Source organism: Lagenorhynchus albirostris, chromosome 2 (assembly GCF_949774975.1).
Source record: "Lagenorhynchus albirostris chromosome 2, mLagAlb1.1, whole genome shotgun sequence".
NCBI classification, from domain to species: domain Eukaryota; kingdom Metazoa; phylum Chordata; class Mammalia; order Artiodactyla; family Delphinidae; genus Lagenorhynchus; species Lagenorhynchus albirostris.
In genome coordinates this window covers 18,071,105-18,086,002 of record NC_083096.1, presented here as the reverse complement: position 1 = coordinate 18,086,002, position 14,898 = coordinate 18,071,105, and the positions used below count along the sequence as shown (strand labels likewise).

At 42.2% G+C, this 14,898-nt stretch overlaps 1 protein-coding gene across 1 annotated transcript in view; it reads left to right on the top strand.

Annotated features, from left to right (window-relative positions):
* The first annotated feature begins 12,227 nt into the window (after positions 1-12,227).
* The window catches only part of EPRS1 (glutamyl-prolyl-tRNA synthetase 1), a 68,671-nt gene continuing 66,000 nt past the window's right edge, over positions 12,228-14,898 (top strand). The window contains exon 1 of the mRNA XM_060127178.1: positions 12,228-12,396. Within this exon, the coding sequence (XP_059983161.1) occupies positions 12,351-12,396 (46 nt within the window). The 5' untranslated portion in view covers positions 12,228-12,350. The remainder of the gene's footprint in view (positions 12,397-14,898) is intronic.

Genomic DNA, 14,898 nt, shown 5'->3' with positions numbered 1-14,898 from the left:
TTCAGAAAATACGAATTCACAGGCTCCAGCCAAGCGGTTTTGTCTTAAAATTCCATGTATTTTAAGACAGCTACTCCAGGGATTCAGTAGTCATTTAAGTGTAACACTCACTAGAGATGGTGTTGGAGTACTGTTTTCACAAGGCACCTGCAGGAAGAGGTCTTTGTGGCTTTGACACCATTGGCCCCTCTCCCTCTTGCAACTCTCTTCTCACTGTCCTGTTTTTCTTCTTCCCCCTAATAGCCACTCCTACTCAGTCTCCTTTCTTGGTTTCTCTTTGTCTCCCTTTCCTTGAATGTCAGTGTTCACCATGATTCTGTCCTAAGTTCTCTCTAGATGATCTAATCCACAAATATGGCTTCACTTAAGGGCCTTTTACCCAGAATTCCAAAATCTGTATCTAGCTTAGAACTCTCAAACTCTAGATTTCTATACCCAAAAGCCTACTTTGATGTCTCACAGGTATCTCTGAATTATGTCTAAAAAACTCTTCATTCTTGCCTACCCCTCCCTAAATTATTTTACAAATCCCCAAGGTGATCCTGATAATTGGCCATGTTTGGAAAGTACTTCCTTCTAAAAGAGTTCTCTGTCTATATGAAAACAGTGGACTAGACCTAATTTTTTTTTTTTAGACCTAATTTTTTAAAAAATCTAAGTACAATGTGAGAATAACTTTGAAGTTATTTTCTATAGGCTCTTATATAAAAACTTTATCCAAGTGACATATTTGGAAGTCTGCATTCTCTCTCCACTCTCATTTCTTCTACATTAATTTACACACTCACACCCCTTTATTTCTTCCTTGAATCACTGCAGTGTCTTCCTGTCTAATCTTCCTTCCTGCACTGTTACTCCTCTCCAATCCATCTCTCATTGGCTCCAGGTTTTTTAAAAAGCCAAATCTAGTAATGCCACTCACTTCCTCAAAAATCTTTTATGGCTTCCTATTGCCTTTAGGATAAAATGCAAGTTCATTACAATGACATGTGAACCTCTTGATGTTATAGCTTCTTCCTTCTCCAGGATCACCTCTGTTCACTAACCTGTACTCCAGCCATGCTCAACCATTTAAAGTTCCCCCAAAATACCATGTTTTCTCTCACCTTGGCCTCCATTTATTCCATCATTCATTTACTCAACAAATATTTATTGAGCACCTGCTGTATATTAGGCATGGCTCTAGGTACTGAACATTCAACAGTGGACATAAGTCTGTTCCATTGTTGAGCTCATGTTCTTGTGAAGCAATACAGATAATAAGTAAATGAAATTATTTTAGATTGTGGAAAACGCTGTAGAAGAAATCAAGCAGGAAGATGAGCTGGGAAGCGGCGGAGGCAGGGAGGGAGTGGGGGGGAGAAGATATCCGGTAGATAAAGTGGGGATGTCTTCTCTGAAGAGGTGATGTCTGAGCCGAAAACTGGCTGGAAAGAGGTCAGCCATATCGAGAGCTGGGATTATTAGTAGGAATAATAAGCACATTGTCTCTGAGAAGAGAAAGGAAAATAACAAACACAAAGGAAGCCAGAGTAGGCGGAAGTAAGATGAACAAAGAGAGGAGTGTTATAAAGTGAGGTCGGGGAGGCAGGCAGGTGCCACATCATCAAAACCATTTTTTTTTTTTAATTTTAAGGGTTGAGGGAAAATGAGAGTGCCTATTGAAAGGTACAGAGCTTTTTTTGGGGAGGTGATGAAATGTTCTAAAATTGATTGTGGTAAGGATTGCATGATTCTGAATATACTAAAAGGCATTGAATTGTACTCTGTAAATGGGTGAATTGTATGGTATGTGAATTTTAGATATATTTTTTTTTTTTTTTTTTCATGGTACGCGGGCCTCTCACTGTGTGGCCTCTCCCGTTGCGGAGCACAGGCTCCAGGTGCGCAGGCTCAGCAGCCATGGCTCACGGGCCCAGCCGCTCTGTGGCATGTGGGATCTTCCCGGACCGGGGCACGAACCTGTGTCCCCTCCATCGGCAGGCAGACTCTCAACCACTGCGCCACCAGGGAAGCCCGCAAACACTATTCTTGATAGTGAAATAGTGACATTCTCACTAAAGTCAGCAACCAGACCAATATGCTTTTGTTCAACATTACCACTGCTCCTATTCAGTGTTGTTCTGGAAGTCCTAAACAATGAAAGAGATAAGCCTTCAGAGATACAAATGTTGCATAGAAAGAAAAAAAATATCTATCTAGAAAACTCAGCATAACTAAAAAAAAACTCTTGGAACAAATAAAAGCATTTAACAGATAGTGACATTAAGATCTAAGACACTTACTGCTGTGTCTCGCTTTCCTGAATACAGGTTTCTTTTTGTGTACCACAGCTCTACACTGTTTTTATTGTTTTTATTGATGATATCCCTTTCTTGATGATTCCATGCTTCTCAAAATCAGTGATCTGGGATGTAATGCTCAGCATGGTGACTATAATCTGGGAATGGGAAGAATAATAAAACTGGAAAACTCTAAACAACTGGAATAGGTATCATTACTCCCTAGCACTTACCTCACCGTAAACAGTCCCACTCTCTTCTGAACTCTTTCCTTTTTTTTTTTTTTAAGATGTTGGGGGTCGGAGTTTATTAATTAATTTATTTATTTTTGCTGTGTTGGGTCTTCGTTTTCTGTGCGAGGGCTTTCTCTAGTTGTGGCAAGTGGGGGCCACTCTTCATCATGGTGCGCAGGCCTCTCACTATCACGGCCTCTCTTGTTGCAGAGCACGGGCTCCAGACGTGCAGGCTCAGTAGTTGTGGCTCACGGGCCCAGTTGCTCCGCGGCATGTGGGATCCTCCCAGACCAGGGCTCGAACCCGTGTCCCCTGCATTAGCAGGCAGATTCTCAACCACTGCACCACCAGGGAAGCCCTCTTCTGAACTCTTAAAACATCTCTGGACTCAACCAGTCATTGGGCCCCTGGAATGTTCTGCTTTGTATTGCAGTCTTTTTAGAACCTTCTGTTCCGTTTGACAGTAGTAGATGTACTGAATGACAGAGATGGGACTAAAATGATCTCAAAAGTTAAAATTTAGCAATATTTTAAAAGAGAATATTGGCTCCGTCGAATCCCCTGTGCGTCAATATAAGGGTAAACTGATACATGCAAGGTCTTATATTAGATAACTGGAGGATGGAGAACTCTGGGGATTTTCATTGTTTATAATCTTACTATGAGTCAACAATTTAATGTGGCTGTAAAAAGCTAGTATGGTGTATGTTAATACCACTGTAATGGGCAAACTAAGAGAGGCAATGCTTCTGCCTTTGCTCTGCCCTGATCACACCACACCCAGAATGTTTTGTTCAGTTCTGACTATCCCATTTTATTTTATTTATTGTTTTAATAAATTTATTTATTTATTTTTGGCTGCATTGTGTCTTCGTTGCTGCACGTGGGCTTTCTCTAGTTGCGGCGAGCAGGGGCTACTCTTCATTGCGGTGCGCGGGCTTCTAATTGCTGTGGCTTCTCTTGTTGTGGTTGTGGAGCACGGGCTCTAGAGCGCAGGCTCAGTAGCTGTGGTGCATGGGCTTAGTTGCTCGGCGGCATGTGGGATCTTCCCAGACCAGAGCTCGAACCTGTGTCCCCTGCATTGGCAGGTGGATTCTTAACCACTGCGGCACCAGGGAAGACCTGAGTATCCCACTTTAAAAGGCATACTGAGTAGCAGGAGTATGTTTGGAGGAGGACAGCCGGGATAGTTTAAAACTATCACTTGAAGGAGACATCTATCCTGGAGAGCAAAGGAATGGGAGACATAATGACAGCCTTCAATATATGAGAGATTGTCATGTGGAGGATTCTAAGCCTGTAAGCCTCAGAGGAGAGTGGATAGAGGTACAAAAAAGCAGATTTAGGTGCATCTAATAGTAGTAGGTGTTTAGAAACAGAGGGAGCTGTCTTGGGCAGTATTAAGTTCCTCATCACTGAAGGTGTTCAAAACCAGATTATTTGGTTATTCATTTGTTGAATAAATGATACCAGGATCCTCTTCATCCCTAGTGCATTATATGGTAGAAGACCATATAATGGCCAGCATGACCAATCAGTATGAAAAGAAACTTGAAAAGAGATCCAAGGAGTTCTCAGCAAATAAACAGAAGTATCTAACAAAAGATGATTTAAGACTACCCTGATTTCAAGTAGAACATTTTGTCTAATTTACTGACTGAGATATAACATCAATAGAGAATATGAGGCTGAACAGGTTATGGGACCAACTTTACAAGGCTTTTTGTGTTTGTATATATGTTTAAAAGACAATCTGTAAAGATGATGTTTGAAAGATGATAGATAAGAAAATCCAAGATTAGCAAAAAAAAAAAAGCTAAAGACATCAGAAGAAGGTGAAGGTATATTCAGATCTCAGATTTGAATAAGAAGTTGGTCATGAAAACCTGGGTGAAAATTATTTCAGGCAAAGGGAATGTGCGAACAGATAAAAGGTGTGAAACGAGGGTACAGTCTGCAGGAAGCTTATAATACAAAAGACAAAATAGGCAATTACAGTGTAAAATGATGTCTGAAACAGTGATAAATATAAGATGTTAACAATGCAATGATAATAAAAGGTATAAGTTGTGCTAGTATTTTCTCTTTTTTGTTTTGATTTGAGTCAGTCATTGTTTCACTGATAATTTACTTTATAAAATAAAAAATAGGCATTTAAGGGCCCCAGATATAACCTAAATGAAAAGAAATGTAGGTGTCCAAGTTAAAAAGTTTGGAGAGCAGGTGTAATTTGGTTTGGTTCATTTAAAACAGGTCACATACAGAACAATATTTCAAATTTAGACGATAACAGTATTGAAATATCCCCTTACCTTATCTTAAAGTTGAACAATTTGTCCAAAGGGAATTTTTTTTTGCGGTACACGGGCCTCTCACTGTTGTGGCCTCTCCCGCTGCGGAGCACAGGCTCCAGACGCGCAGGCTCAGCAGCCATGGCTCATGGGCCCAGCCGCTCCGCGGCATGTGGGATCTTCCCGGACCGGGGCACGAACCCATGTGCCCTGCATCGGCAGGCGGACTCTCAACCACTGCACCACCAGGGAAGCCCCAAAGGGAATTTTAATGGGACAAAAAAAGGGTTTCTCTTGTGTGTGGAGAGAGATTGCCTGACATTCTATTTCAACTATTAAATTCTTAGTGATGACTATGATATTGGAAAGGAAAATGAATCAAAGAGAACCTATTATTTCTAGCAATCAATTTACTGGAACAACTCTGTGATCTTTTCCCAAACGCAGTGACAGGCTAATAGCCTCTGAGGGAAAGCAGCTCTGCCAAAGAAGATGATGCCGTTGGTTTTACTGTGCTTGATAAAGAGAAAGGGTAATCACAATAGAAATGTTCATAAATTGGTAATGATGCTAGAACAGTTTCCACACCAGTGGCAGCTGCAGCCTCCATGCTCTGCTCAGTCACCTCCACATAGAACTTGTGCAGGATTTTAGACACCATGGTGCCCGAGAAGCCGGTGTCCTACTGACTGAAGGTGTCCACCGTCTCCATGGCTCCCAGCATGGCCTTGAGGTCCTAGCTCTCTTCCATTTTGAACTGAGGTAAGTACAAATCCACATCACTCTTGCTCATGTTCTGTGAGCTTGCTCAGGCTCTTAATTTCTCAGTGCTGAGTTTACCCTCAAGCTCCTGCAGACCATTTACATTTGACAGCAGCAGAGTCATGCTTGGATCAGCAAAATCATGCTTGCTTTGTATGGTATTTTCGGGATCTTGGCTTGCACATCCTTCAGGAAGGTGAAGTGAAGGGTCTTGCTTTGTTTCATCATCTGCATGGATTTGCTCACATCCTTGTTCAGCCAAGAGCCTCCTTCTTCAGTATTTTCTTTATCAAGGTCCTGGTCCCACTGCCCTTTGTAATAGACTGTGTCCACCAGAGCCAGGATGGCAGAGCTGCTGAGAGAGCCCTTGGGAAATGGATCCTTGATTTTTTTTCATTCGTTTGGCTTTCCACCCAGGAATTAATCTTTTTACTTTCTTCTACAGCATTTACAAAACCAGCATACTCCACACTGACTAGGTAAAATTTCCTACCATTATTCAAGTACCCCTAAAGAAATCTATACATCATTTCTCTTAGAGTCTGTTGGTGATGTTCAGTTCAATATATATCAGTGGTTTCTTTAATTCAGAAGCTTTCGAAATTGGGGATGCACATTTCCCGACTTTTCAGCATGATCTATTGTAGCTCTTAATTTTGTGTTCATTAAAGTAAAGGACCTTAATTTTGAATGCAGTGTTTTCTCAGGCTTCTACACACAGCAGGCCTAAGGCTGATAAGATACCGATGGGAAAAGAAAATATTGTCCTCTCTTGACTTTATGAACTTATGAAACAGATGAAATGCAAATTGGGTGTTTGCTTCACTGAGTCATGTGCTAGTATTTTCAAACTAAAGACCTATTACGCTTTTAATTTTTTGATCTATATTTTCTTCACCTCAAGCTTTTCTTTTCCACGAATTACTGAACTGCAGAATTTTTGCCTATAAATATTTTAAAATAAAATATACCTTTTAAACTTAAAAACAATACATACTCACTAAGTGAATATTCATTGTCTTCACAGTACACATAAACTTTTTCATAGCGCTTTCCTCAGCAGTTATGAAGAAAAATAAGTTATCCACAAACACCATTTTCTTTTTTAGTGTCTGCTAAATATGGCACATATCATGACAACATTTATAATTACAGTTCACTGCACTACCTTCTATAAGAAAGAGGCACAGCCAAGAGTAGAGAACTGTTATCAATGACACTATGATAAACATGATTTACTCTATACAGTAAGACGCTGAAGAATTTTTAAACTTTGTAGTAGCCAGTCTCCAAAGATTGCCCATCTGTTAGTTTTCCAGAGCGGCTGTAACAAATGACCACAAATTTGGTGGCTTAAAGCAACAGAAATTTATTCACTCACAGTTCTGGAGGTCAGAAGTCAGAAATCAAGGTGTTGGCAGGGTTGGTTCCTTTAAAGGCTCAGAGGGAGACCATTCCATACCTCTCTCCTCCTTTCTGGTAGTTTGCAGTCATCCTTGGCATTCCTTAGCTTGTGGCTGCATCACGCCAGTGTCCGCCTCTGTCTTCACATCTCTTTTCCCCACTATGTGTCAAATCTCTTTCCCCTGTCTAGGATGATGTCATTGCAAGATTCTTAACTTTATTTCTTATGCAAAGACTCTATTTTCAAATAGTTAACATTTGGGGGTACTGGGGGCTAGGACTTGGACATATCTTTTCCAGGGGACACAATTCACCCCACTACAGTCCCCAGTGAAACACACGTCCTGGTATTCATGCCTTTGTACAGTACCCTATTTTGTATCCGGGCGGGTCCTGTGACTCATTGGTCACCAATCTAGTGCCACAGAAGTGATGCTGTGTGACTCCCAAAGATAGATCAGGAGAAGTCTTGCAGTCTTCATCTTGGTCTTTTGGAACCTCCACTCTTGGGGCAGCCAGCCACAACTTATAATGTCTTACTACCCTGCTTATTGTATCACAGGGAAAGTACCTGAGAAAATGTGGAGAGTAAGCACGGTCCATCTGAGCCTAAGCTTCCAGACTTCCTGTCCTAAGCACCAGGTGAGTAAAGTTTTTTGCAATTTCAACCACCCTAACCTCCAGTTAAATAGCACCAAAAGACCCCACTCGACGTTACTTGGGGCTTCTATTGGTTACTCAGCCAAGGACTGTCCAAATTCCTAACCCACAAAAATATGAGATCTAATAAAATGGTGGTGTTGCTTTAAGCCACTAAATTTTGTGGTGATTTGTTAATAGCAAGAGATAAACAGAAAAAGTTACTTTGAATTTCTATTTTTCTATTGAAAATAAATAAATCACATATTAAAATAAGGGGACCAATAATAGTTACATAAATTTAATTGTAAGGAACCCATTTATAATTAAAGCATCAAGAATCCTGTTAGATAAGGAACTAAATTATTCCTCTTCCAGTTCTTACAAATCCATATGTGCACTTGACATTTAACTCATGTCTTTAGTTTTTAAGTCTTCACGTGTGTTATTAGGTGGGTTATTGAGTAAGCATAGTATATTATAGATTGCTTTACATGCATTTATCCACTCATTCATTCAACTCAACACTTATTGAGACCCTTCTATAAGTCAAGCACAGTGAATAATGTTGGAGACCCAAAGATGAATAATACATAGCTCTTGGCATTGGAGGGCTCAGGTTCAGTGACAATAGTGGGTTGGTTTATATCAGAGATTTGCATCTGAAAGATTCTCCAAAGCAGGATCTACAAATCTTTCTTTAAGAAATAAGTCAACTTTCCCTCCAGTGATGAAACATCAGATCTTTGAATACTTGTATCCTTCTCATTGGACTGGGCTCAGTGTACATGCCTTCTTAAAGAGGCCTTCTTTGACAACTGTATCTGAAGTTCCCCTTCTCTGATTTCATCCCTTTTAATCCTATCATATCCTTTTGTTGTCTTTATTAAACTTATTATTTTATGAAATTAGCTGGTTTATTTTTTGCCTCATCCCACTATAATGTAAGCTCCACGAATTTAGAGACCTTATTTTTGTTCACTACATATTCCTAGCACAAAGAACACTGCCTGGCACATAGTTAAAATGCTAACTTAAAAAATGTTGTTGAAAGAACAATGTATCAAAATTACTGTAGTATGTGTTGAAACCTTTTATGGTGCCCTCTCTATAAGAAACCTTGAGAATGTCTCTGTATTTAATTTAATTCTGGTCTCTGTATTAGCACAGTTGTGCTTTCCTCAACATATAGTAAATATTTTTCCTCTTGGCTTTTATTCCAATTTTTTAGCTCATCCCAAGAAGGTGAATAGAGTTTCATGCCATCTATTTAGTGTTCTAGCTTCTCTCTTGATGTCACCTTCCTTTTACATTCTTATTGTCTGCTTTCCACAATTAAAATGATTTGTTTTATCACGTTTCTAAGTGAGGAATTGAAGGATTTACTCCTCAGAACAAGATAAGGCAATATAAGTAAATAAGTATGATTTAAACTTCGTAAGATCCCAGGTGACTGTTTTCCATTTTGCAAGTCTCTCATAGACCTGTTTTCCTGATATCCCTCAAACTAGCTGGTCAAAGAGCAGGCCCAGGGCTTCCCTGGTGGCGCAGTGGTTGAGAGTCCGCCTGCCGATGCAGGGGACACGGGTTCGTGTCCCGGTCCGGGAAGATCCCACATGCCGCGGAGCAGCTGGGCCCATGAGCCATGGCCACTGAGCCTGCGCGTCCGGAGCCTGCACGTCCGGAGCCTGTGCTCCGCAACGGGAGAGGCCATAGCAGTGAGAGGCTCACGTACCGCAAAAAAAAAAAAAAAAAAAAAAAAGAGAAGGCCCACATTGCTGCATTTGCCCTAAAATGGGATGAATCATAAACGATTCTAGTTTGGTAATGAGTCACTAATAGGCAAAAATGTAAAGTTTTGTTCTTAAGCCCTTTCTAGGCACTTGTGGTCAGTGCTTTCCAAAAGGACAGCTCTTAGGTTCCTGGCCCAAAACTCTTGCCTCATTCCCTTTGCTCAGCAAAACTCAAACAATGAAAAGAAACATTCAATATCTAATTTATTCTTTGTTCTATGATAAGAATTAACACATAGTTGCAAGAATACCTAAATTTTGTAAGATAAAAGATACAAATTTATTTATTTTAAAAAATTTATTTATTTTTATTTTTGGCTGTGTTGGGTCTTCATTGCTGAGCATGGGCTTTCTTTAGCTACAGCGAGCAGGGTCTACTCTTCATTGTGGTGCATGGGTTTCTCATTGTGGTTGCTTATCTTGTTACAGAGCTTGGGCTCTAGGCGCGCGGGCTTCAGTAGTTGTGGCACACGGGCTCAGTAGTTGTGGCTCACACGCTCTAGAGTGCAGGCTCAGTAGTTTTGGTGCACAGGCTTAGTTGCTCCACGGCATATGGGATCTTCCCGGACCAGGGCTTGAACCCGTGTCCCCTGCATTGGCAGGCGGGTTCTTAACTACTGCGCCGCCAGCGAAGTCCTGCAAATTTATTTTGTTTCATAATTCTATTTTTCGAAGTCAATGTTTAAAAAATTAATTAATTAATTTTTGGCTGTGTTAGGTCTTCGTTGCTCCACCCAGGCTTTCTCTAGTTGCAGTGAGCGGGGGCTACTCTTTGTTGCAGTGCGCGGGCTTCTCATTGTCGTGGCTTCTCTTGTTGCAGAGCATGGGCTCTAGGTGTGCAGGCTTTAGTAGTTGTGGCACGTGGGCTGAGTAGTTGTGGCTTGCGGGCTCTAGAACTCAGGCTCAGTAGTTGTGGCACATGGGCTTAGTTGCTCTGCAGCACGTGGGATCTTCCTGGGCCAGAGCTCTAACCCATGCCCCTTGCATTGGCAGGCGGATTCTTAACCACTGTGCCACCAGGGAAGTCCTCAAAGTCAATTTTGTATCACTCCCCACTGCCCCAGCAATCAATGGCTTTCTGTCCTTTTCCCTGTACCAATTATGATAGAGTAGGAAGGACCCACAGTATGTGCCAGGCATTGTGGGGAATCCAAGGATGTCTGTTAGATAAGGTTTCAGCAAACAAGAATGTGGAGAGCTAGCAGTGTGTGCAGAAGGGAAATCAATTTCAACAAAGAGGTGGAAAGGTGCCGTATACGTAGGATCACCTGGGGGACTTGATAAAATGAGATTATGGATCCCAGCCCTACAGATTCTAATAGGAAGGTAGGGGTAAGGGGACTGGTCCTGTTCTGATGCAGGTACCTTACCTACTCTGGAGGATGGCCATACATAAGACGGAGCCATCTCTGATAGTGGGTTAGGACAGGCACGGATAACGCCTCTATAGCTGTATTAAGCACTCAAGGTTCATATTTAATTTAAGCAACACTCACTTCCTAGTGATAATAGAGATGTCTTTGGGAAATTGAGGTATTTCTGTAATCAGTCCTTGGTCCCTTAAGCTCTAATACCGGCCCCTGGAGTATGCTTGCAGAACACTCGCCAGCACACAAGTCACAAGGTTTAAGAGGAGGACAGACAACCCTCTAAAAGGCACGCTTCCACAGCCCAGGCAAACAGAGCCAAGACAAACTGGGGCAATGGCTTTTAGCATTGCCTCTTATAAATAAACCCTTTATTATTCAAGTAGGAAAATCACTTTTGAAAATACATTCTTCTTTTGAAAGAACTGAGGAAACATGAGAAAAACCTCCCCCATCCCCAGTGTAAACATGGCTGTTGGTCTACATGCTTCCAGGACTTTTTTTGTGTTTACATACAGTGCCCCCCAACAGTATGATCTCTGGTGGCCTCGGCCTGCAGTGGCTTGAAGCTGGGTTTCGGTTCCCAGCCAGAGATTGAGGTTGGGTCACAGAGCGCCAAATCCTAGCAATTAGACCGGTGGTCAGTGACAAAACCCTGGCCGTTCGGCTTTGCGGAAAAGAATTCCCACAAAGATAGAAAGTAGTGAAACAAGTAAAGTATTTATTAGGAGGAAAAGAGTACAGTACATGTGGATAGACACACGGGAGGACTTTGAGAGAGTCGTGCCCTTGGCGTAGTTTAAATCACTAATGAGGAGCATTTCTTCCGGGTTCCCTTTGGCCAATCATTTTGATTCTCCTGGTTCTGAGTCCATGTTTGGTTTATCTCACGTTCCTCCCATGTGCACACGCATCTCTCAGCCAAGATGGATTCCAGCGAAGAGGCCTATGGGCAGCTTGGCATCACTCCCCTTTTGACCTCCAAGGAGCTCTCTAGTCGGGAAGGTCTCCTCGACTTCGAGAAAGAGAAATAGGTGGTCTCTTATCTTTTACCTGCGCAGGGCCCAGCCTCCTCTCTTGACTGCCCTGCTATTGGTATTTCGGGGTTTCTGTCCACAGGGAACGAACTCCAATTAATCACCCTGGGGGCGGGGCGCCCATCTATCTCCTGCCTCAAGTATACCACCCGTTTGTGCGTTTTGTTTTGGGCTTCCGGTGAACGCCCATCACACTGCAGAAACCGTCTTACCACTTACTTTTCTCGCTTTACGAACTGTCGAAAAATGTCGTGAGTTTCAGCGTCTCTCCCCCTTCAGCGGCTTGAAACTGCACGTTGGCCCTCGTGACCCTAGATGCCCGGGGCACGGTCGAAGGTCCCCGGAGCAGCTGCCAGACGGCTGCGGCGGGCGGTGATGACGCACTGTGCTGTGCGCCAAGACGCTGGCTGCGGCGCGGGGGAGGGGCGAAGGCTTCCGCAGCGTCAGGCGTGCGCACACGTTGCACCTTCTCGCCTTGGGCGAGTCGGGGGTGTTTTCGGGTGGCAGGGCAGGCGCACCGATAGACCGGCGGAGCAGAGCAGATGGCGACGCTCTGTCTGACTGTGAATTCGGGAGACCCTCCGCTGGGTAAGGGCCCGGGGCCGCCAACCTGTGTGGGTTGCATCAGCCCGGGAGGGTGCGGGGAGGGGAAAGTCGCCGCGCCCAGTCTTGGCGCAGTGACGGTCACGGTCTGGGAGGTTAGGCCTGCCTCTCACCCCCAAAGTGTACACGGGGTAGGCTCCGCGCCCCTCGCCCTATGTCCCTGGCAGGTGGATTTGCTCCTGAAGACGTTTTTCTGGGGCGTGGAGGTAGGCGCTGTGTGAGCCGGGGCAGGGCCACCCGAGGCTCAGCTTTGGACCTTCTCTCCCGGAGGGATGACTCCCAGCTTACTCTCCTCTCCCTTTTAGAAATGATGTCTACTGGAGACCGAGCACCGGACGTAGAAATAACATTTTTAAAACTTGAAATCCCATTACTTCGCTCCCCCTCTTTTAGCGTTTTCCCCTAAATCCACTTATCTTTACCTCCCTTCCTTCGTCCTCAGAAAAGATCTTCAACCCCCTTGACTTAACTTTTCTTTACGTTTCATTGGGTTCAAAGGGAACGAGGAAGATGGTCGTAGAAGCATTTAAAATTTTAACCGAGGTTGCATTTATATTAATTAAAGGTTGAAGGGTGATTGCTGGAACACCCAAGTACACTGCGGACTGATGGGGTTGGTTTACTACACATCCGATGAAGGTAGTAAACGTCAGAAAAAAGGTCGGACTTGTCATCTTCCTGATACATCTTAAATTCGATCTGGAATTGCATTTTCAACGTGGCCAAGGTTACTGTGGATAGATAGCTTAGACTTTCTGCTGTTTTTTTCTATTGCTTTCAGAAATTACACAAAATAGTCAGTTTATTGAGCTCATATTTGCTAATGCATTTCTTAACATATGCATGCAAGTACTTTTCTAATGTTTGAGAGGCCTAGACTTTTAGATACAGTTGCCCACATAGGGCTGATGATTACTCAGTACATTCTCATGACAGGGTGTTTAGTGTCTGTTGGAACAAAAAACACAATTTAATAGCCATTTAAAATACTTTAAAAAATATCTTTTAGCATATTGGTTCAAGTAATTATGGGCTAACCTCACACAAATCACTGAACTCTGAAAGAACTGGGTTTGATTCTGCAGTTGGAAAGCACTAAACAGTGTGACCTCATGGTTAAGGGCAACGACACTTGCTTCTTGGAGAGCAGGTCCATCCTGACTGCCACTTACTAGTTGTGGAACCTTGGCAATTCCTTTTTTGGCATCTCCCACTGTTTCCTTGTTTGGGAAACATGGAATAATATCTCCCACATACAGTTGCTTGCCAGAATCAAATGAGACTGCAGGTCAAGTTCCTGACACACTGTAGATACTCAATAAATAGCTGTCGTTTTTACTGATGTAATTTAGAAAATCACCCTGAATATGATAGATCTGTTTCCTTAGTGAATACTGAGAATCACATCTGCCAGTATACTGGAAGTGGGTCTTAAAGAAATTTGTTGTCATTATGAACTATAGTCCAATTATAGAATATATGTTTCTGTTTGCTTCTCTCCCTCCTTTTTTTGTTTTTGATTTAATTGTTCCCAATTATTTAATTCAAATACATTCTGTTTTTAAATAATCAATATAATTAGATGAAACATTCAGAAAAACAGATTGCATTGTGAGAATTTCCCTTATTTTACATGCATTCACCATTTTTTTTAATGTTAAAATAAGTTCACACTTAAAAAGGTATAAGAATAGAACAAAGAACATTTTTTCTCCAGTGCCTTTGGAGAGCATACTGCAGGTAATGATGCTTCAACACCCCAGAATACTCCAGTATACATCTCTCTTAAGTAAGAAAACTATATGACTTCACAGGACCATTAAAATCAGGAAATACACATTGATACAATTCATCCATCTTCGTAGTGCAAGGATCAAAATCTAGGATCATACCTTGCACCTACTCATCACGTCTCCCCAGTTTCTTTCAATCTGGGATGGTTTTTTTAGTCTTTCATAGGTTTAACCTCTCTGGAGATTACAGGCCGCTTACTTAAAGAATGTCCCCTGATCAGGTGTTTCATGGTCCCTCATGACTAGATTCAGGCTACAGATCTTTGGCAGAAATAGCATAGAAACAATTCGTTGTTCTTCATTGCAGCCCAATAATTGGTACCTGAATTTTTCCCATTACTGATGATCTAATCTTGAGTACTTAAGATGGTGTCTGACAGCTTTCCCCACTGCAGAGTTTTCCGTTTTGCAGTTAACGGGCATTTTGTGTGGAGATGCTCTGGTACCATGTAAACATTTCAGTCCCCATCAAACCTTTACCCACTGGATTCAGCATCCGTTGGTGCTTCCTGCCCAACTTGATTATGATTAAGATGATGCCGGATGGTGACCTTCCATTCTGCCGTTCTTTCCACATGTATTAGTTGGCATTTTTTTGTGAGAAGATCTTTTTCTCGTTTAAAAAAAATTCATAGCAAAATATACTTAATAGGTTATACTCCGAATTATTTTTCATTTTCTGTTTTTAAAGTTA